General features: G+C 38.4%; 1 protein-coding gene across 12 annotated transcripts in view; it reads right to left on the bottom strand.

The window, feature by feature from the left end:
• The window catches only part of FRY (FRY microtubule binding protein), a 608287-nt gene that overhangs the window by 234836 nt on the left and 348376 nt on the right, over positions 1-25075 (bottom strand). For 11 of the 12 annotated variants that reach the window (XM_059684112.1, XM_059684113.1, XM_059684114.1 and 8 more), the window contains 4 exons: positions 21255-21358; positions 20714-20822; positions 18730-18816; positions 1439-1610 (listed from right to left, as the gene is read on the bottom strand). In XM_059684112.1, the coding sequence (XP_059540095.1) occupies positions 1439-1610; positions 18730-18816; positions 20714-20822; positions 21255-21358 (472 nt within the window). The remainder of the gene's footprint in view (positions 1-1438; positions 1611-18729; positions 18817-20713; positions 20823-21254; positions 21359-25075) is intronic. The other variant, XM_059684106.1, reaches the window with a different exon arrangement.

Here is a 25075-nt window from a genome sequence, read left to right as displayed (position 1 = left end):
CCATTTAATTTAGGAATAAATAGGAATTCTAATACTTCAATGGGAAATAGTTTCCAGAATAGTTAAAATAAACAAGGAAACAGAAAGTTCTACTTTAGAATTTTTATATTTCTAATTAGTACAAGAAAATTCACCATCATTAATGAATGAAGGATAATTCTCACTTGGAGTGAGGATATTCTCTGAAATATATGTGTGGATTTTTAAAAATAAAATAAACAAAATGACTTCACATCATAAATTTTAAAATAAAATATATTTTAGCTATATTACTTTACTGTTTTCATTAAATACAGTGTCAGTGTCCTACAGGGATAGACACATATGTATAGCATATGTATTTCAAATATATATTTTATATGTTTCTGTATATAATACAAATGAAAAGTAAATTGCATTGCATTTACAATTTATACTTTAATAAAATAATTATTAATGATTATTTTTCATGCATTAAATCTTTTTGAACTAATTTAAGCATTGCAGAAAAGATAAATACAAGGTGTCCCCCAAAATGTAAACACTTTAACAGCTGATAGCACAATTTTGAAAATGAAATGTATTCTAATAAATACTGCCTTTATAATTATTCAAAATACGTGTGTACATTTTTTTTGGAACACCCTATATTTATAGCAAAAGATGCCCTCATGTATTTTTGTTAGGCCTTTGAATTCTAGTTACTATCTTAAAAAACTTTGTAGTAGGTTTCTAAATTCAGGTACTCAGGAAGAAGTAAATATAATCTTAGGATTAAGATTGTTAAATTACAATGAAAATCTCATATAGGCTAAACCCCTAACATAACCCAGTATGTGTGGTAAAACACAGCTTAAACTAATTTTACTAAAAAAAAAAAAAGAAGAAGAAAAAACACCTATAAATATGAACAAATAAATGGATGAATAAATAAATGTATATGTGGTTGCTTTATAAACAAGATTATCTACCAAAGGACACAGATGTCTCAGAAATCTACTATAAACTGTAGATAATCAACATTAGACGTTTGAAAAGACCACAGATAAGAGTCTAACATTAAAATGGCAAAATGTTTACCAGAAAGTTCCAAAAAGTTTAAAGGGCAGCATAGCTACTTTTATAAAGATTTTTTTGCCCTGGCCAGATGGCTCAGTTGGTTGGAGCATCCTCCCATGCACCAAAAGGTTGTGGGTCCCATGCCTGGTCAGGGAACATACCTAGGCTGAGGGTTTGATTCCTGGTCAGGGCACATACAGGAGGAAACCATGGATGTTTCTCTCCCAGATGGATATTTCTCTATATACCTCTGTCTTTCCCTTCCTCTCTCTATAAAAAAGATAAACATATCCTCAGGTGAGGAAAATAAAACATATATTTTTTCAAAGTGTATCACTAAGGGTAAATATCAGTTTAAAGACTTAATAAGTCCCATATCTAACACATCTTTGAAACCCACCTATCATTTTGGCCTCCTCTTCAGTGAGTGTTTTACTCAAATATGTTTTCTTCACTCTCAACGTGTTTCCTGATGGGAGGACAGCGCCTGTAACGGGCATGGGTGGTTCGCCGTCTTTCTGCTGTAAGCTATCAGCTATGACTAAGAAGGCCCTTAAACCGATGTTCATTCTCTGTAAGAGACAGTGGATTTGTGATACAAAGAAATACCCAATTATTGTGGTGCAATTAAGCCATCAGTTTTGTAGGGCAGTTAAGTGTGGCTTGCCATCTAGATTAGTGTGGGAAAGTAATTTAAAAGGTACAAGACTTTATGCCAAACCTATGAAAATAAAATACAGTTTCTGCTACTATTTGTTATAATGTCACAAAAAACAAGCAGGAAATTTTTCAAGTCTTGGAGGGCACGTTTGAGATGGTCATTCTCATTCTGTTTGGGGGACCCTCGGTACACCTCACAGAGGTGAGCAGTCATCCTCCAGGCCAGCTGCCACCAAGATAAACTAAGGCAAACCGAAGGCTCTATGTCTCCTTGAAGGAGAGATGCAACATGTATGAATTCACAAAGACCAAGTAAAAGAGAATTTCCACATGAGAATGACAAAACAAAAATCACCTGCTTGGAATTGCAGGTGGTTGACTTTTGATTCAAAAGGCTGGCAAGTTGGAAAATAAATTTTAAAAACTCAATGCCACAGAACCTGTAATTGATAAACACACATGAGCTTATAAGAAGAAACACCACCAATTCCATTTCTAGGAATTTATCTGAAGACACCTGAAACATTAATTTGAAAGAATATATGCACCCTTATGTTCATTGCAGCTTTATATACAATAGCTAAGATTTGGAAGCAGCCCAGGTGTCTAGTAGATGCAGGAATAAAAAAGCTGTGGTACATTTATATATGGAATACTACTCAGTTGAAAAAAAGAAAGAAATTTTACCCATTGCAATAGCATGGATGGTTCTGGAGAGCATTATGCTAAGTGAAATAAGCCAGTCAGAGAAAGACAAGTACCATGTGATTTCACTCATATGTGGAATCTAATGAACAAAATGTACTAACATGGCCCTAACCGGTTTGGCTCGGTGGGTAGAGCATCGGCCTGTGGACTGAAAGGTCCCACCCAGGTTCGATTCCGGCCAAGGGCATGTACCTTGGTTGTGGGCACATCCCCAGTAGGAGGTGTGCAGGAGGCAGCTGATCGATATTCCTCTCTCATTGATGTTTCTAACTCTCTATCCCTCTCCCTTCCGCTCTGTGAAAAACCAATAAAATATATTTTTTAAAAAAAATGTACTAACATGGATTGGTAAAATAAACATCATTAAAATGTCCATACTCCCCAAGGCAATCCACAGATTCAATGCAATCCCTATTAAAATACCAACAGCATATTTCACAGATCTAGAGCAAATACTCCAAACATTTATATGGAGCCCAAAAAGACACTGGATAGTCGTAGCAATCATGAGAAAGAAGAAAAAAGTTGGAGAAATCACAATACCAGATTTCAAGTTATATTACAAAGCCACCATAATCAAAACAGCCTGGTACTGGCACAAGAACAGGCATATAGATCAATGGAACAGAACAGAGACCCCAAAAATCATTCCAAGCCATTATGCTCAATTAATATTTGACAAAGGGCAATGGCATATTAGTACTAGTATAGTGGAGTCAAGATAGTCTCTTCAATAAATGTTACTGGGAAAATTGTACAGATACATGCAAAAAATGAAACTAGACCACCAACTTACACCATACACAAGAATAAACTCAAAATGGATAAAAGACTTAAATGTAAGTTGTGAAACTATAAAAATCCTAGAAGAAACCATAGGCAGCAAAATCTCAGACAGCTCTCGTGGCAGTATGTTTATGGATACATCTCCTAGGGCAAAGAAAACTAAGGAGAAAATAAACAAATGAGACTACATCAAAATAAAAAACTTCTCCACAACAAAAGAAACCATAAACAAAACGAAAAGGGAGCCGATTGCATGGGAGAACATATTTGACAATGATAGAGCTGATAAAGGGTTAATATCCAAAATATGTAAGGAACTCAAACAACTTAACAGAAGAAAGACAAACAATCCAATTAAAAAATGGTCAAAGGACCTAAATAGACACTTCTTCAAAGAGGATATACAGATGGCCAAGAGACATATGAAAAAATGCTTCAAGTCACTGATCATTAGAGAGATGCAAATTAAAATGACAATGAGGTATCACCTCACACCTATTGATTTGCTACCATCAAAAAATCAATAAATGGTAAGTACTGGCAAAAATGTAGAGCAAACGGAACCCAAGTACACTGCTGGTAGGAATGTTGACTGGTGCAGCCATTATGGAAAATGGTATGGAGTTTCCTCAAAAAATTAAACATGGAACTTCCATTTGATCCAGTGATCCCACTTCTAGGAATATATCATAAGAAATCTGAAATATCAATCAGAAAGAATGTGTGTACCCCTGTGTTCAAAGCATCATAATTTACAATAGCTAAAATCTGGAAACAGCCCAAGTGCCCATCAGTAGATAAGTGGATAAAAAAGCTGTGGTACATTTATACCAGGGAATATTATGCAGCAGTAAAAAAAAAAGAAGAATCTCTTACCCTTTGAGACAGCATGGAGGGACCTGGAGAGTATCATGCTATGTGAAATAAGTCAGTCAGAGAAAGACAAATATCACATGATCTCACTCATATGTGGAATCTAAGTAACAAAATATACTGATGAACAGAATGGATCCAGAGACATGGAAGCGTAAAACAGAGTGTGGAATCTCAGAGGGAAAGTGGGGGAGGGTGTGTGGGTGGGAGGTAATCAACCAAGGACCTTGTATGCATATATGTATAGCCCATGGACACAGATAATGGGGTGGTGAGGTCCTGGGATGGGGGGTGGGGGCAGGCTGGAGGGGGTCAATGGGGAAAAAAAGAGACATATGTAATACTTTCGAACAATAAAAAATTATTTTTAAAAAACAACAACAACAAAAAACACACAAAATGAACTAACAAACAAAACAGAGACATACAGACAGAGAGCAGGCTGACAGCTGTTGGGGGAGTGGCTGCGGTTGAGTGTAGAGGGATTGAGCAAAAAAGAAAAAAAAGAGTAGAACTCATGGATAGGGTGATGCTTGATGAGCAGAGGGTGGGGAAAGGTTTAGGGAGGATAAATGGTGATGGAAGGAGACCTGACTTGGGGTGGTGAATACACAATACAATGTACAGATGATGTGTTGTAGAACTGTGCACCTGAAACCTGTATATATTTGTTAACCAGTGTCATCCTAATAAATCCAATAAAAATGAATTTAAAAAAAGGAAGGTCGCCCTAACTGGTTTGGCTCAGTGGATAGAGCATCAGTCTGTGGACTGAGGGGTCCCAGGTTCGATTCCGGTCAAGGGCATGTACCTTGGTTGCAGGCACATCGTCAGTGGGAGGTGAGCAGGAGGCAGCTGATCAATGTTTCTCTCTCACAATTCAGATGTTTCTAACTCTCTATCCCTCTCCCTTCCTCTCTGTAAAATATGAATAAAATATGTATATATATTTCTTTTTAAAAAAGGAAGGCCATTCTGGGTCAGAGTGTTATCTTTCTTGGGCTCAGGTAAGGCATAGTAACAGCTCTGGAAGATCAGTCAGTAAGACACTCCCACTACAATAATCTTAAAAGGTCAGAAGGTACTAGAACATCAGTACTTCCTTATACAGCCATGTATAAAACACTTATTCTCATATTTGCAAACCACATGAAATAATAAGTTCCCAAAATTGACTACTTCCTACAGCAGAAAATTATTAGTACTAAGAATGATAATCTATATATAATTTATCGAGTCCCTAAAATGTATCCAGAACTCTCATCTTTAAAACAGTCATGGACGGAAGGCATGATTACTTCCATTTTTTCAGGTGAGGAAACTGAGACTACCTAATTAGTAGGTGGGAAGCTATACATTCAAGTCAGGTTGCCCAAATCACCTATTCTGTGGTACAGGCTTACATTTCATAACATTAAAGTAATACTGACTTCTCTTCATTTTAACTTTTTATCCAAGCTTCAACATGTAATGATATTCCACCCAGGATTTGGTGAATGTTTCTCTGGCTCATTTATACCCAATCAAATGTGCACTTTATGATTTTATGGCCTTCAATAATACTCTCTCTCTCTCTGTTTTCTAGAATGTTAGAGTATTAACTTTAAAATATTTAAGCATAAAGGGACCTGGAGAACATTGAAATAAGATAGTCAGAGAAAGACAAGTATCACTTGTCTCACTTATATGTGGAATCTAAAGAACAAAATAAAGTGATGAATAGATCCAGAGACACTGAAGCATGAAACAAGACTAACGAATTTCAGTGGGAAGGTGGGGGGCAGGAAGAGATTAATTAAAGAGCTTATATGCATATATGCATAACCCATGGACTAACAATAGTGAGGTGAAGGCCTGGGGAGGGGGCAAAAGAGGGGTGGAAGGAGTGAATGGTGAAGAAAAGGGGACATCTGTAATACTTTAAAAAATAAAGATGAACTTTTAAAGTCTATTAATTCCCTCATGTATTTTAGTAGTCCTTTCCTGAAATGTTTTTCTAGGCTCATGCATTTTTTGAGTTTTGAGAAATATCTATCTATCATCTATCTATCTATCTATCTATCTATCTATCTATCTATCTATCTATCTATCTATCATCTATCTATCTATCTATCTATCTATCATCTATCGTCTATCTATCTATCATCTATCATATATATCAGGTAACTGCCATCACAGTCAAGATATAAAATATTTCCATCATTCCAAAAAAATCCCTTGTTCCTCTTTCTAGTCAGTCCTCTACTTCAACCCCAGAACCTACAACCCTTTGTCTAATTTTTACCTATAGTTTTGCCTTTTCCATGTGATATAAATGGAATCAAACCATATATATAGCCTTTTGTGTCTTGCTTCTTTCACTTTGCATAATGCTTTTGAGATGTTGCAATATCAGTAGTTTGTTCCTTTTTATTGAAGAGTTTTCCATTGTATCGATGCTTTATAATTTGTTTGGCCATTTACCAGTGGCTGAACATGAGCTGCTTTCCTACTTTTAGTGATTATGAATACAGCTGATATAAATATCCATATAAACCTTTTGAATTTAATTTCCTTAGGTGGAAATGTTGGATCATATGGTACATGTATGTTTAATCTTATAAGAAATTGCCAAGCTGTTTTCTAAAGTGGTTGTACCTTTTTTCCATTATCATAAAAACAGTGCGAAGTTGCAGTTGCTCTGTAATCTTCTTAGCACCTTGCACTTTAGTTTCCCTTGCTTTTCCCTAATGATTAATGATGTTGAACATCTTTTCATGAACTTATTTGTCACTTCTACCTCTTTTTTTGGTAAGAGGCTGTTCATTTTTCCCATTTAAAAAAACTGGGTGTTTTTGTTGTTGTTGAATTGTGAGAGTTCTTTATAAATTTTGGATAGAAGTGCTTTATCAGATATGTTTTGCAAACGTTTTCTCCCAGTCTGACTCTACATTTTATTAAGAGTGTCTTTTAAAGTGCAGACATTTTTTTTATTTTGGTGATGTTAAATTTTTATCAACATTTCTTTTGTAACTTATGTTTTATTATGTCCTGAGAAAATTTTTGCTCACCCAAAGTTCACAAAGATCTTATGTTTTTTTTATCCTGGAAATTTTATAATGTATTTTACATTTAGGTTTATGTTTAATTTTAAGTTAATTTTTGCTTATAGTGAAAATTATGGGACAAAGTTTATTATTTTCAAGTGGATATCCAGTTGTTCAGCACCATTTATTAGAGAGACTATCCTTTATCCACTGAGATAACTTGGAACCCTTGTTGAAAATCAATTGACCACATAAGTGTGGGTATGTTTTTGGATTATTTATTCTGTTTCATTGGTCTTTATATTCATCCTTCCTCCAATACTACTACTATAGCTTTATAGTAAATTCTGAAATCAGGACATGCCAGTCCTCCAATTTCATTATTTTTCAAAATTATGTTGGTTATGCTAGTTCCTTATACTTTCCATGTACATTTTAGAATCAGCTTATTTATTTCTATAGGAAAAGCAGGATTATTATTGAAATTATGGTTTAATTAGATTAATTTGGGAATAAATAACCTTGTATAATCTTAAATCTCTGAATTTATAAACAGTATTTCTATTCCTTTATTTGTTATTTTTTATTTCTCTCAATGTTTTTTTAGTTTTCAGTATATAAATCTTGCACATATTTTGTTAGCTTTGTTGCTAAGTATTTTGTTTTCATTGGTATTGTAAATTGTTCAATTTCCAATAGTTTATTCTGAAAATATAGAAATACATTAATTTTATATATTTATCTTATATCCTACAAACTTTCTAAAATAATTTATTAGTTCTAGTAGGTTTTCTGTAGGTCCTTTGGTATTTTCTATATAGGTAACCATATTGTCAGTGAATAACGACAGTTTTATTTCTTCCTTTCTAATCTATATGCTTTTAGTTCTTTTTGCCACTGGCACTGGCTAGGACCTCTAGGTCCACATTATTTTAGATCAAAACAAAAATGAAAGAAATGGATGATCAAGAAACTCTTCTCACAGATGTGTAAATTCTTATGATGATGAGGCTGCACGTAGAAATCCATTAGGAATGAACTAAAATGAACACTTACCTGGAAATCACCTAACTGCTGATTGTGGAGCAATACTGATCTGCAGTGAGATAAACCTTTAGATCTTGGGTCTGTTCCACAAGCTACTTCCAAAACATATATAAGACACAATCTGGCCCGGAGGGAAAAATGATGGCTGAATAGGCAGAAGTGTACTGAGACTTATCTGGAGCAGATGGAATGAGCACCTAAATTGAATAACATCCATCTGGAATTGGTGAAGTAGACACAGCTGGTGAGGCAATTCTCAGCTGAGAAGGGCAGAAACGCCTAGAGAACGGTAGGATCAGGAATCTGAGCTTGAGAGAGATGTGAGACCACTGGACTGAGAGGGTCAGAAGAAAGCTGCATGGCACCAAGTCTGCATCCCTTGGGAACAGGCGTAACATCCAACCGTGGGAAGGAAGTCCAGAGGGCTGCTGGCAGCAGGGGATTCTAGATCTAAGTCCTTAGCCATGAGAGGCTGAGCCCAGAAAGGCAACATGAAGAGCTGCCCAAGCCACACAGTGCCGGGGGAGAGAAACTCACAGTCATGCAGTTTTTTTGCCTCTGTTTTGTCTTTACTTTTATTTGCTAAACCCAGTTCATAGGATCTTTCAAATACAAACTCTCACCCATGGCTGCGGAATAGGTGGAGGTGCAGATTTATGGAGTCTGGGGAGAGGCTGTGGAGGAGAACAGGACAGGGAGAGGTGACCAGGAATCCATCACTGAGACATTCCTGACCCTCTAAACCAGTGGTTCTCAACCGTGGCTGCACATTAGAATCACCTGGGAATCTTTTTAAAATCCTGATTTCTGGGCCTCACCCTCTGGAAATTCTGTTTCTTTGTTATGAGGTGGGGCCACAACATTAGTAACAAAGAAACAGAATTTCTGGAGGATGAGGCCCAGAAATCAGGATTTTAAAAAGATTCCCAGGTGATTCTAATGTGCAGCCAAGGTTGAGAACCACTGCTCTAAACCTACATAGCCATTTTTCTCCTGAAGAGCCAGCCCCTCCCAGCAACCTCATGACAGCTAATACAGCCACACCCAGACTGCACCCTGAGCTGTACAAAGGAAACAGACTCTGAATAGCCTCAAAGAGCCCTCAGGGACTGGGCTGAAAAGGGGTGTGCAGTCCTGAAAAGCTATACAGCACTACCCCCACCTAAAGCCCTATCAGAAAGACACTTGAGAGATTAAGATTGACAGCAGGGAGACAGGCTAAGTGGGCAGATTAGTCCCATCTGCTTGCAGCCAAGGCTGTGGAGAGAGGCCCAAACAAAGGAGCAATGGATTACTTGGAACTTTAACATGGTGCTGACTACCTAACAGGAAACTGAGAAGTGGCAGACAGAACAGAAGAGTTGGGGGTCTTAAACCAGACCCCATGGGGAATTAAAACTCAGCTGAAGTGAATGACATTTCACTTTTTTATTTTCTATTAAAAAATAATTTTTTCATTTTTTATTCTTTTTCTTTATTCTAGTTTTATTTTTTAATTATTTTATTTTTTTAATTTTTCCCCACCCTTTTCTTCCTCAGTTCTCCCTCTTTCATCCTGTTTTCCCTTCTCCTGTTCCTACTTTAGTTTTCTCTTTCCTTTCTTTTTACCCCTTGTTAAAAATTGATCTTCTTTATCTGCTTTACTGATGTGTTATTATTATCGTAGTCTCTGTTGGCTTACTCATATATCTAATTTTCTCTCCCCTGCTCCAAGTCCACACACCCTTCTCCATTCTCTTTCTTTGCTAGTTAATTTTTTATGCTTGTTTTTCCTCTCCTCTCTTGCTCTCCTCTTATCCTAATTGCTTAATTAGTTTCATTCAATAAACTCAACCTATCTGCTCTCTCTTCTATTCTCCTTTTCAAAAAATGTATGAATAAATTAAATTTAAAAAATGTATACACTTTGTTGTTTTATTTTTTTAACTTTCTTTTTCTTTTCTTCTTATCTACTTATTCGCTTTCTACCTCCTCTATACTGAACTGTTGTCCTTCCCGTATTCATTCAATTCCTTGACCTTACTTTCTTTTTTTTAAATATTTTATTGATTTTTTACAGAGAGGAAGAGAGAGGGACAGAGAGTTAGAAACATCAATGATGAGAGAGAAACATCGATCAGCTGCCTCCTGCACGCCCCCTACTGGGGATGTGCCCGCAACCAAGGTACATACCCTTGACCGAAATCGAACCTGGGACCTTTCAGTCCACAGGCTGACGCTCTATCCACTAAGCCAACCCAGTTAGGGCATCCTTGACCTTACTTTCTGTATATAAGCTCTGACTCTACAGATTCTGTCTCCCCTTTTTTGGGGTGTTTGTTGTTTGCATTTTTTTGGTTTATCAGTTATGTGGTGTTTTCTCCCCATATATATATTTTCTTCTACTTCTTTTCTCTCTTACCTTTTTTTTTTTTTCTTTTCTCAAGATCATTTTTGCTCTCTTTTCTCTCTCCTAATTTTCTTTTCTCTGGTGGTCACTTTTATTAGGGTTATCAGTGTCATGAGTACATTTGTGTTTTGTTCCCTCTGTGTTGTGTCTTGTCGACTTGTATTTTGTCCTGTTCAGTCAACATGGTAGAGAGCAAGCCACATCACCAGACACCCTGAGAAGAGACTCCATCCACAAACGTGACAATAACACTGAAGACCCAACTACACCATGAGAACCCAAATATCCCAAGTAGGGGCCATCCCTAGAATAACCAACCCAGAAGACTGGAGAGACTGCACCACTGGGCCCACAAAACATCTACTATATAAGACAAACTCAAAAAATCTGGGTGGCATAGCAATTTGATACATAGAAACAATCACAAAGGAACAGCAAAAATGGGGAGACAAAAGAACAACCCTCATATGAAAGAAAAGGAGGAATCACCTGAAGAGGAAAAAAATTAAATGGAGGCAAGCAAGTTTTTCAGAGAAAGAATTCAGAGCAATGGTTATAAGGATGCTTTAAAGGATGGAAGACAAATTCAACAACATGTGTAAGAATCAAGAGGAAATGAAGAATGACATAGCTGCAATAATGAACACAATGGAAAGTTTCAATAGTAGACTGGAAAAAGCTGAGGACCGCATCAGCAAATTAAAGGACAAGGTAGAAAAAAAATACACACAAGCAGAGGAGCAACTGAAAAAAAAATTTAAAAAGCAGGAGGAGAGCTTAAGGGAGTTTTGAGACAACATGAAACAAAACAACATCTGCATAATAAGGGTACTAGAAGGAGAGGAGGCTGAGCAAGGAATAGAAAACCTGTTTGAAGAAATAATGACAGAAAATTTCCCTGATTTGAGGAAGAAAAGTTACATCAGTCCAAGAAGCACAAAAAATCCTAAACAAGGTGAACCCAAAAAGACAGACACCAAGATACATTGTAATCAAATTGGCAAAAATCAACAAAGTAAGATTCTTAAAGGCCGCCAGAGAGAGACAGAAAGGCACCTACAAGGGATCTCCCATTAAACTATCAACTGATTTCTCAACAGAAACACATTAGGCCAAAAGAGAATGGAATTGAATATACAAAGTGATGCAAAGCAAGGGACTGAATTCAAGAATACTCTGTCCAGCAAGGCTATCATTCAAAATTGAAGGGGAAATCAGGAGCTTCGCAGACAAAAAACGGCTAAGGGAGTTTATTACCACCAAGCTACCAATGCAAGAAATGCTAAAGGGACTGCTGTAAAAAGAAGAAATAGAAAGGGAAGAAGGGCACAGGCATAAAGAATAAAAATGGTGACAAAAAAGTACCTATCAATAATAACCTTAAATGTAAATAGATTAAATGCCCCAATCAAAAGATATAGGGTAGCTGAGTGGATAATAAAACATGACCCATATATCTGCTGTCTACAAGAGACCCACCTTAGAACAAAGGACTCACACAGACTGATAGTGAAGGGATGGAAAACAATTTTTCAGGCAAGTGGAAATGAAGAAAAAGCTTCAGTAGCAATACTTATATCTGACAAAATAGACCTCAAAGTGAAGGCTGTAACAAGAAATAAGGAGGGCCACTTCATAATATTAAAGGGATCGATACAACAAATGATATAACTCTGGTAAATATATATGAAACCAGTATAGGAGCACACAAATACATAACAAAACTTCTTGAAGGGAGAGATTGATAGCAATACAATCTCCATTGACACCACTGGATGAATCCTCTAAACAAAAAAAAAAAATCAGCAAAGAAACAGCAATCCTACATGACTCACTAGAGCATATGGACCAACCATATTTTTCCATGTATAAGATACTATTTTTTTCTAAAATCGTTAGACTGAAAATCAAGGGGCATCTTATACAGCTGAGTTGGGAGTCGCGCAGGTGTGAAGCTGCCCATATCTTTTCAATCAGGTTTCCTCCAATAATGAGCCTTATTGTTACTGATGTCTACTGATGCTGTAATTGGAGGTGGAGGTGGAGAGTGTGCAGATGCAACAGGGACTGGAGCATTCAGAGCCCATAATGATGTCAAAAAAGAAAAGATAAATACCTCATGCAGCCAACCTACAACCCACATCATACTCAATGGTAAGCAATTGTCTTATTCTGCAAAATTCAAACTGAATGTAATCAGCTATGCAAAAGCATGGAAATAGAGCTGGAGAGAGACAGTTTGGACCACCTCCCGCTGAGTGCATGATCAGACGGTGGAGAAAACAGGAAGAACAACTCCTTAAGATGCCAAAAAAGAAGAAGGCCTTAAGAGGAAAACCAGCAAAATGGGCAAACTTAGAGCAGAGGCTTAAGACTTGGATTGTGGAGGAGCACCAAAGTGGCTTTTGTGTGACAACCAAGGTCATTCAATATCAGGCAAAAATGTTTTCCAACTAAATGAACATTATTGATTTTATAGGAAAGACAAAATGGTGCTTCAATTTCATGAGGAGACAAGGGTTGGCCATGAAAACATGAACAAAGTTAGCTCAGAAAATACCACCAGTTTATGAAGATCTCACATATATAGACAGTGACTTAGAAGACAGCAGTGATACAATAGAAGTTGAAGAAATTGATATTTGTGGAACTAATAGTGATGAAGAAGAGAGCAGTTATGCAACAGAGGCTAAATAAAGTGATATGCGGCATAATATCATAGTACTGGTATGTAAACATTACCTGCAGTAATGACTAAACAAAAGTGTGTTCTACTTCATATTTAAAATATTGATTTCTTAATTTGGGGTTGGAAAAGGAGGGGGGCATCTTATACATGCAAAAATATTTTAATTGACAGCTTTAGAATATTTCACCCCAAAGTTATAGAATATACATTCTTCTAGGGTGCACATAGGACATTTTCAAAAATAGACCACATATTAGGACACAGGCAAAGTCTCTTCAAATTCAAGAAGATGGAAGTCATATCAAGCATCTCCTCAGATCACAATGTCATAAAATTAGAAATCAACTACAATAAAAACAATTTTAAAAAATCAAACAATTGGAGGCTAAATAGCATGCTATTAAACAATGATTGGGTTACCAAGGAGATCAAAGAAGAAATAAAAAGCATCCTGGAAACAAATGGCAATGAAAACACAACAATCCAAAATCTATGGGATACAGTGAAAGCAGTCCTGAGAGGAAAGTACATAGCATTACAGGTCTACCTCAGAAAACAAGAAAAAATGGTCATAAATTATTTAACCCTACAACTTAAAGAACTAGGAAGAAAGCAACAAGAAAAGCCCAGAGTAAGCAGAAAGAAGGAAATAATAAAGATCAGAGTGGGAATAAATGACACAGAGACAAAAACAAACAAACAAACAAACAAACAAACAAACAAACAAACAAAAAACCCAACAACAATAATACAAAAGATCAATAAAGCCAAGAGCTGGTTCTTGTAAAGAATAAGTGAATTTGATGAACCTCTAGCCAGGCTCATGAAGAAACAAAGAGCGAGGACCCAAATAAACAAAATCAGAAATAAAAGAGTTGAAGTAACAACCATCCCCACAGACACACAAAAGATTATAAAAAAATACTACGAACAACTCTACTCCAACAAACTGGACAACCAAGACAAAATGGACATTTTTCCTAGAAAAATAAAATCTTCCAAAACTCAACAGGAAGAATAAAAAACCTGAGTAGGACAATAATTACTGAGGAAATTGAAGCAGTAATCAAAAAACCTCCAGTAAACAAAAGCCCTGGACAGGATGGCTTCACATGGGAGTTTTACCAAACATAAAAAGAACTAAAACCTATCCTTCTTAGACTATTCCAAAAAATTCTTGAGGAAGTCACACTTCCAAGCTCTTTCTATGAAGCCAGCATTACCCTAATCCCCAAACCAGATAAGGACACTACAAAGAAAGAAAATTATAGGCCAATATTCCTGATGAACATAGATGTTAAAATCCTAAACAAAATTCTAGCAAATTGGACCCAGTATTACATTAGAAAGATCATACACCATGACCAAGTGGGATTTATTCTGGGGATTCAAGGCTGGTACAATATCCACAAATCAACAAACATACATCACATAAACAAATTGAGAGACAAAAATCACATAATTATATCAATTAATGCAGAAAAAGCATTTGATAAAATCCAACACCCTTTCTTGATAAAAACTCTCAGCAAAGTGGGAATAAAGGGATCATGCCTCAACATAATAAAAGCCTTATATGACAAACCTACAGCCAACATCATACTCAATGGGCAAAAACTAAAATCATTTCCCCTAAGAACACGAACAAGACAGGGATGCCCACTTTCACCACTCCTGTTTGACACAGTACTGGAAATGCTAGCCATAGCAATCAGACAAGAAAAAGAAATAAAAGGCATCCAAATTGGAAAAGAAGTAAAACTGTCATTATTTGCAGATGACATGATATTGTACATAGAAAACCCTAAAGACGCCATAAAAACATGAATTTGGCAATGTAGCAGGATACAAAATTAACACCCAGAAATCTATGGCTTTTTTAATATACCAATAATGAACTCACAGAAAGAGAAACTAAAAAGAAAAAAGTCCCATTTACCATTGTAAGAAAAATATTTAGATACCTAGGAATAAACTTAACTAAGGACGGAAAAGACCTATACTTGGAAAACTACAGGATGTTGAAAAAAGAGATAGAGGAAAATATAAACAAATGGAAGAATATACCGTGTTCATGGATTGGTAGAATCAACATCATTAAAATGTCCAAACTACCCAAAACAATTTATAGATTCAATTAAACCCCCACTAAAATACCAACTGCATATTTCACAGTCCTAGAACAAACTCTCCAAAAATTCATATGGGATAAAAAAAAAAAAGACCCTGAATAGCCGCAGCAACCCTGAGAAAGGAGAACAAAGTTGGAAGATCACAGAATCAGATATTAAGCTATATTACAAAGCCACTGTTATCAAAATGGTCTGGCACAGGCACAGGAACAGACATATAGACCAATGGAAAAGAACAGAGAATTCAGAAATCAATCCAAGTCATTATGCTCAATTAATATCTGACAAAGGAGGCAAAAACATACAATGGAGTCAAGACAGTCGCTTCAATAAACGGTGTTAGGAAAATTGGACAGATACATGAAAAAAAAAGGAAACTAGAACACCACCTTACACCATACACAAAAATAAACTCAAAATGGATAAAGGACTTAGACATAAGATGGGAAACCATAAAAATCATAGTAGCCATAAGCAGCAAAATAGCAGACAGAGGTCATAGCAATATCTTACCGATACAGCTCCTAGGGCAATGGAAACTAAGGAGAAAATAAGCAAATGGGACTTCATCAAAATAAAAAGCTTCTGCACAGCAAAAGAAACCATCAACAAAACAAGAAAGCCCACTGCCTAGGAGAAGATATTCGCCAATGTTATCTCCGATAGGGTTTAATCTCCAAAATTTATAGGTAACTCATACAATTTAACAAAAGGAAGATGAACAATCTAATTAAAAAATGGGAAAAGGACCTAAATAGACACTTTTCAAAAGAGGATATGCAGAAGGCCAAGAGACATATGAAAACATGCTCAAAGTCACTAATAATCTGAGAGATGCAAATCAAAACAGCAATGAAGTATCATCTCACACCTGTCAGAATGGCTATCATCAACAAATGAACCAATGACAAGTGCTGCTGAGGATGTGGACAAATAGAAACCCTCATGTACTGCTGGTGGGAATGCAGACTGGTGCAACCACTGTGGAAAACAGTATGGAGTTTCCTTAAAAAATTAAAAATGGAACTCCCATTTGACCCAGTAATCCCACTTCTAGGAATATATACCAAGTAATCAGAAACACCAATCAGAAAGAATATATGCACCCCTATATTCATAGCAGCACAATTTACAATAGCTAAGATTTGGAAAAGCCTAAGTGCCCATCAGCAGATGAGTGGATTAAAAAACTGTGGTACATCTACACAATGGAATACTACGGTGCTGTAAAAAAGAAGGAACTCTTACCATTTGAAACAGCATGGATCAGTGGTCCTCAACCTTCCTAATGCCACGACCCTTTACTGCAGTTCCTCATGTTGTGGTGACCCCCAAACATAAAATTATTTTTGTTGCTACTTCATAACTAATTTTGCTACTGCTATAAATCGTAATGTAAATATCTGATATGCAGGATGTATTTTCAGGGGTCGCAACCCACAGGTTGAGAACTATTGGCATGGATGGACCTGGAGAGCATTATGCTAAGTGAAATAAGCCAGCTGGAGAAAGATAAATATCACATGATCTCACTCATTTGTGGAATATAATGAACAACATAAAAAGATGAGCAAAAATAGAGCCAGAGGCATAGATGCAATGAACAGACTATCCAACTGAAGAGGGAAAGTAGGGGAAGGGGGGAGGGTAAGAGATCAACCAAAGGACTTATATGCATGCATATGAGCATAACCAATTGACTCAGACAGTAGGGGGGTGAAGGCATGTGCTGGGAGGTGAGAGCAGCCAGGGAGAGGTCAATGGGGGTAAAAGGAGAGTTATGTAGTACCTTAAACAATAAAGAATTTTTTAAAGAAGACACAATCTGGATTTGTTTCCTGAGAAACTGTGCCCTACAACATACTCCATCAAATGTCTGGCATCTTCTCCTTAGATTATCCTCATCCTTGTATGTCTTATTGAGTGGGGTCACAGATGTGCCTTTGAGATTTTAACTACAGCTACTGACAAACTAAACTTTTCTGTATTACTATAAAATCAAGAGAAATAGAGGATACTCAAATATTCCCTATTTTTGGTAGTTAAAAAAATACCATTATTTCAAATGCTCTGCACAGAGATGCTAACTTATTAATCATTGATTGAATGAGGAGTTTGAGAGAGGAACCAAGGGTAAAATTTCTAGATGGTGATAATGATTAAAGACTTCCAACATGTTCCTTTTAGACAAATAACCCAGTAATTCTGAGAACTGATTGTTAAAGATGCTAGAACCATGACTCCTAAAAGGTGAAAAATATTTTGAGAACCTTCCTTCAAGAGAAGACTCTTCACTAATTGTGGCCTGAGCCTCAAGCTAACCCAAATGGATTTATACTGGCTTTGTCCCCCTCCAATTGGCCCATGAACCCCGGCTGCAGCCATTTCAGAAGCCTGTGATGTCAATAGACACCAGAAAGAAACTCCTTTGGGAATTTCTATAGCTGTCCCTATATGTGTATGTGACAATCTTATCACCAAGAAGAGAATCCAGGCTGTGGGGGGAAGAAGCTTGAAGATACCAGGAGACCTAGGCTCCCTCTGCTACTAACCAGCTGCTTATTTGGAGCCTCTGGATCTCCTTTCACACTGAAGAATTGTGATATTATGATACTACAAACTTGAGAGAAGAAAGTATTTTGTCCATTGTACTTGTGGATGAGCTGAAGTGCAGAGAGGTAAATGTCATATAGCTGGTAAAAGTGGTAGCTCCCGTGGCAAGTGGTAAATCCAGCTCCGCTGACTGCCAGTCCAGTGCTCTTTCTACAGTCTGATAGGAAAGGACTACACAAATGCAGCTTGTGAGGCATATTTCCATTGGCCAATGTGTTTTTAAAAGTTTAAAGCTGAATGCACTTTTCATTTGCACAGGCCCATCGCTCCTGTATCATGCCCACTGTATCCTCATTTCCATGACTGCCTAGCCCTGAGTTGTAATGCTGTTACAGAAACAAATATTCATACATCATTTATTTAATGTCACTAGATTTTAGTACTTTATTAGATATATATATTTTTTTGTTTTGTCACTTCTCAATGTTCAACTAGTTAATCTGCATCAAGATAATTACAAATAAATGCACTGACTTTAAAAAAATAAAACAACTGGCCTTGTGGTGAGAGATTATCTTTGGGGGCACGGTATACTCTATTAAACATGATCAGAATCTGGTAGCATACCAACCTTTCATCATTCTAAGTCTATTCATCTAAAATCTTACTTCTCAAATGCCATCATTTGTACTATTTAGCCAAATAACATGGACAGAAACACATAGAAGACTTTTAGAGACTGTGTCCTTCACCCATTCTCCAGAGTCACAAAGGCGTGGCTCTGTCAATGCCCACACTATTCCAGGAACAGAAAATGATCACTCATACCTCTGGGTTGAGACTGAAAGCTTTTGCTGGCTTTCCCACACAAAGAAAATCAAAAATGATTTCTTTCATTGCAAAATCTAAACGTTCCTGTAGTGAAAAAGAGAAAACAAAACAAGTGAAAAAGTGTTAAGATACAAATTAAACATGAAATATCTACTTTCTTCATATGTACCAAACAGGTGGCTACAAAGAGTAGAAGTCCGGCTCAGTGCCACGGGTCACTCCCTGAGGAAGAACATGCCCACTGAATCTTTGGTGGAGCTGCTTCGGTTTTTGTGCAGTGCACAGGGATGCTCTCATTATAATGCAATTATGAGCAATTATATGTAATATATACAATTATTCCCCAAAGCACAGAATGACTAATAACCCAAAAACAACAACAGAAAAATAAAAACACTTGAAGTCTCTGGGCTTATATGCAGGCTCAACTTTTCCTGCTTGTTTTGCAAATGCTGACACCTTCTTGAAATTCAGTTTAAAATGTATTGTTTAAAAGCCACTGCAAAATGGGCATTTTCTTCTATTCTCTAGCATTTCAAATTCTTTGGCTCATATTACAACAGATAATTCTACAAGTGAAATGAATGATCAACAAATAAGATACTTAAGGTTACTTAAGTATGTCAAGGTTACTTAAATGAGGAGGTTGAAGCCAGATTCTAATAATTTGGGACAGTGGCTATGAAGATATGACAGGTTTGTTTTATAAAACCTAATACAGAATAATTGAAGCCTATCCTCAGCCACATAACTACATGCAGAAAGGTTACATTAATTCATCTGCCTGCCAAGCAAGTAATGTCCTTTCCCTAGGTACAAATATTACAGAGGCATTTCACTGTGCCAATCACACAGAGAGATATTAAACTAGAGGCCCGATGCACAAAATTCGTGCAAGAGTAGGCCTTCCCGCCCCCCTCCCCACCCCTCCCCTGGCCACTGGCACCAGCTTCCCTCTGGCACCCGGGACCCGGGCTGACTTCCCTCTGGCCGCCCACAGGCACCTGTGACTGGGCTGGCTTCCCTCTGGCCCCAGCTTTGTCTGGAAGTACGTCTGGTCTAATTAGCATATTACCCTTTTATTATTATAGATAGTAACAATGAAACCTATGTCTTTATATCAATGTCAATTGTGTTTCAACATTATTTTCATACCTATTATTTCCCTTTATCCACTCAACATTCTAGGTATAACAGGCAAGCATTTTCACTCACATTTTACAGATAAAGAAACTGAGAAAAAAGATGTTCTCTGACTTGTTCAGGGGTATAGAGCTGGCTCGAGGCACAGACTGAACTGGAATAATTGTCTTTTCATATTCCTTTGTAAATCACAAAGTTGGAGTAAAACTTCGTGATTTACTCAAAAAGTGAATTATAAAGTAAAAATCTTAGGTCTAAATAGTAAATTAAACACTAAAAACTATGTTTAATATTATTGGTGCCAGTTTTTAAGTAATTTAATACATGTAAAATACTTAGAACTATTCTTAGCAAAGAGTGAGTGCTTGATAAATGCTAATATTCCTGTTATATTCTTCTTTTTCACAGAATGAAAGTTTCAGCATTATTCTTTACTCATCAAATTTCACTAAATTATCTTCTTTTGGTTTCCTCCAAACATCAGACTCTTTTGTTTCCTCCTGATTTGCATAATCCAGAGCAGAGAATCATGGGGTGAAAAAAGCCAGAGACTGAGTTAATAGACACCTTTACTAACATGCTCTAGGACCTTAGGTGAATCACTTAAACTCTGTCTCTGTTCCTTCATTTGTCACATGCTGAAAGCACTCTACATTCCCATGTCACAATTTGTTTTAAAGCAAAAGTCACCAGCTATGTGTGAAAACACTTATAAACCCATTCTGAAAAGTCAATGCATGTGAGCTATTTTAGACACCTCATCTGTTAGTACATCCTAAGAAGGAGACTGGCTACTTAAAGATAACTAGAAGACTCACTCCAGAAGCTTGTCCATTACCTGGGCAATGAATTGAATAATTTTCACAAAGATGTTCAGAGGCATATCCCTTGGCACCACACCACGAGACCCTTTGGGGAATAGTGTTGTGATGATGGTGATAAGACGGCTGAAAGATAAGGGAAGAAAGAGAAAACAAGTAAGATTGGCTTCAAGGGAAAACAGCAGATGTTTCACCTTATCTTAGTATTAGACAAAATTCAGAAAAAGAAAACAAACCACTTTATCCCTTTCCATTAGCATAACTGCTCTATGAAAAATGTTTCTGGAAGAACTAAGGACAGTTGGAAAATTGTAGCCATTTCTTTTTTAATGTGACAAATACATTCCTGGACATGGAGCTTGGCTGTCCCGGCTGAGACTGCAGTTTCTGCCACGGCTGCTGAGCCAATAACTAAGGACTTAGATCTTGCAGGAACTGTCAGCTTCCAATTGGGTTAGTGTAGGTAGTAATAAAACAAAACATCCTCTCAATGGCTGAGGGATGCGGCTACCATGAACTCAGTGATGTGATTACCATTAACCCAGGGCAGCTCCTTACCTCTGAGTAGCTGTGTTGCTTTCACATTTAATTCGAATCATGTAAACCCAAAGTAATCTGTAGAGAGATTCCAGTGCAACTCGGGCCATCTTGGGGTCTTTATTCTACAACAGAAACCAAGATGTAAGATTGCAGAGTAAATGGTGACATATGAAGATTATTCTTTTCTCAATGCCTGGAAATGAAGGGCCCCTACAAGGGACACCGCATAATCGGGGACTTGTGGGGTCTTTGCCTCTTGGTGTCCATTGGGTAAATCATCTATGAGGAGGGATCCAAATAGCCTAGAGGGTGGGACAGAGTAGTTCTGGGGGAAGGCATGGCATTCTCTTCTTTGCCAAATGAAAACTTGGGATTGCCTTTTTTTTTCTCCAGTACCAGGGAGCTCATTCTCCTAGCACCAAGAGGAGAACCAATCTATTCTTTCTATTGCTGTTATGCCCTTGTCAACATTATTATTGCTTTGATTCCTCAAACCCCACCCCCATCTAATTACCCTTAAACATTTATTGAAGCTAATATACAGTCAGGCACTGTGCTAGAACCTGGGAGGTAGATATAAAAGATCCTTTTCCTGATGTATTCCCAATCTATAGGAGTAGGAGACAGATAATAAAGCAATCAACAAGACCTAAGACAGTGTGAAAAGCTGATAGGGATAGGAGTTAGAGGAAGAGAAGGGGAACCTGTGGTAAACTCAAGGACCGAGGTCAGGAACAGTTCTCATGGGTGGCCTGAAACTCAAGTGAAATTTAATCCATTTACCTACTCAGGGCCAGTTACTGTACTTGGCACTAGAAATACTGAATGGCATAAAAAGTAATGGGAGCCTGGCCAGAGTGGCTCAGTGGCCAGGAGACCACAGTTCAACCTGGCCAGGGCACATGCCCGTGTTGCGGGCTTGATCCCCATTGGGGGGGAGGGTGTGCAGGAGGCAGCTGATCAGTGATTCTCTCTCATCACTGATGTTACTATCTCTCCTCCTCTTCCTCTCTGAAATTAATAAAAATATATTTTAAAAAATAATGGGAAGGGAGAATACTTTAGGCAGAGGCAACAGCACATGGAAGCTAAGAGAGCTATGCCAGTGCATGGGAACAAGTGAGGGAGCAGTGGTCAGTGAGGCTCAAGAGGAAGGCAGGAGTCACAGGAGAGATCCTACATGCCATACTAAGTAAGGGAACAGAGTTCTCATGATGATAACAGGAAGCCACTACAATCGAGGAGACATGTAAGAAGTCCTGTCTGCTGTGTAGGAAATAGAAACAAGGCAAGGAAACCAGCTATAGCACAGCTACCAGCTTTCAGGCAATAACACATCAGCCAGAGAGGAGGAAACTCAGCCCCTCTGTGCTCTCCTATCCTATCTAATAAAAGAGAAAAATGGTAATTGGCGTACGACGATACCCTTTTCATTGGCTAATCAGGGTCATATGCAAATTAACTGCCAACTAAGATTGGCAGTTAACTGCCAACAAGATGGCGGTTAATTTGCATATGTAGGCACAATGCAGGGAGGCGAAAGGGAAAGCAGGAAGAAGCCCCCTGCCTCTGACAGTGATCGGAAACCCAGGGGGGAGCTAAGAGCTGGGGGGCAGGGCAAAGGCGGCCCTGGGGCCGCCTTTGCCCTGCCCCCCAGCCATGATCGGAGAATCAGGGGCCTTTGCCGCCCTGGCCAGTGATAGCAGGAAGTAGGGGTGGAGCCAGCGATGGGAGCTGGGCACAGTCGAAGCTGGCAGTCCCAGGAGCTAGGGGTCCCTTGCCTGGGCCTAAAGCGAAGCCCACGATCGCGAGGCCGTTGCAGCTGTGGGTCCCCGCTGCCCGGGCCGGACGCCTAGGCCAGAGGTGTTAGGCCTGAGCAGGGGCGGAGCCTGCAACCGCGGGGAGCTGGGGTCCTGCCCAGGCCTGACACCTCTGCCGGAGGCCTCAGGCCTGGTCAAGGGGCCGATCCGGTGATTGGTGATCGGAGGGTGATGAGGGTCAACTCCTCTGGCCGAGGCATCAGGCCTGGGCGGGGGGCGGAGCTGGGGATTGGGGGGATATGATGGTCCCCTTGCCCAGGCCTGAAGCCTGGGTCAGAGGCGTCAGGCTTGGGCGGGGGGTGGAGCAAGCGATCAGAGGGAGATGGGGGTCCCCTGCCCAGGCATGATTCCTGGGCCAGAGGCCTCAGGCCTGGGCGGGGGCCAGAGCCATTGATCAGGGGGAGATGGGGGTCCCCTGTCCAAGCCTGACACCTCTGGCGGAGGCGTCAGGCCTGGGCAAGGGGCCGATCCTGCGATTGGAGGGTGATGGGGGTCAACGCCTGAGGGCTCCCAGTATATGTGAGGGGGCAGGCTGGGCTGAGGGACACTCCTCCCACACACACACACACACACACACACACACACACACACCCAGTGCACGAATTTCGTGCACCGGGCCCCTAGTCTTATTATATTCCTTTCTATTTAAAAAACATAGATTAAGTGGTTCCCAGTGCCTATGGTATCAAGTTAACATTTCTTGACATGGCATACCTAACCCGCCAATACATGGCTCTAACCTACCTTTCCTCCCTCCCTCCTGTATTCTCCCACAAGCTCCCCAAACCTTAGGTAGGCTATATTCATCCATTTCCATTTCAGGAGATGGCTTCCCTACTCCCACCCCTGAGTCCTTCCTTTCTATCAGAAGAACCCTACCTCTGTATAGTCTACTTGTGCAGGCTTTCTGTTTTACCTCAGTGTCCTGAAACCCATCCCATTAAAACTGTTCCCTCCTGAGTATCCCCTGATGAACAAACCTCTAGTACAGCCCTTCAACTTCATGTTTAGACATCCGGAAAAAGGGGCATTTTTACCCTGGACATCTATTGGAATTCCGGCCATTTTTCAGGGGATTGATATATTTGCTAAACAGTCTTTAAATATCCCTCAACTTCTTATAGGTCTTTGCTTTTACATTACTACTGCTTCCTTATTCCTCCATTTATCTTGTCATAATTCTTTTAGCTGTTTTATTCTTTTTTAAAAATATATTTCTTTATTAATTTCAGAAAGGAAGGGAGAGAGAGAGATAGAAACATCAATCATGAGAGAGAACCACTGATCAGCTGCCTCCTACATGCCCCCTACTGGGGATCAAGCCTGCAACCCCGGGCTGGAATCAAACCTGGGACCCTTTAGTCTACAGGCCGACGCTCTAGCCCAGTGATGGCGAACCTATGGCACGTGTGTCAGAGGTGACACGTGAACTCATTTTTTGGCTGATTTTTCTTTGTTAAATGGCATTTAAATATATGAAATAAATATCAGAAATATAAGTCTTTGTTTTACTATGATTGCAAATATCAAAAAATTTCTAAATGTGACACGGCACCAGAGTTAAGTTAGGGTTTTTCAAAATGATGACACGCCGAGCTCAAAAGGTTCGCCATCACTGCTCTAGCCACTGAGCCAAGCTGGCTAGGACTAGTGGTTTTATTCTTAGGGCAGATAATTCAGGCACCGATTTTTTGTAGAATTCATAATTATTTAAAAGTTAAAATAAAATTTATCTTTAAACTATTTACTAAATAAAGATGAATCAGGTAAAGATTGGAACAATTATAGGGAGTAGTTTTTAAGATTTAGAAAAGATAGTTCTTATGTCTACATAGTCTTAAAATAACTTTTTAATGTGATCACTATTATAAGATTCTAAGTTTCTATATGCATTTTGCTCTACCTCTGGATTCTTTTTAGTTCTATTAGTCTGTCTATTAATGTGGTAATATCATACCATTTTAATTTTTGAGGTTTATAATGTGTTCTATTATCTGGTATGGCTTAGTCTTCCACTAT

This window comes from Myotis daubentonii, chromosome 2 (genome assembly GCF_963259705.1).
Source record: "Myotis daubentonii chromosome 2, mMyoDau2.1, whole genome shotgun sequence".
Classification (NCBI taxonomy): Eukaryota; Metazoa; Chordata; class Mammalia; order Chiroptera; family Vespertilionidae; genus Myotis; species Myotis daubentonii.
The sequence above is the reverse complement of the archived record's forward strand: the minus strand, read 5'-3'. Positions and strand labels throughout refer to the sequence as shown.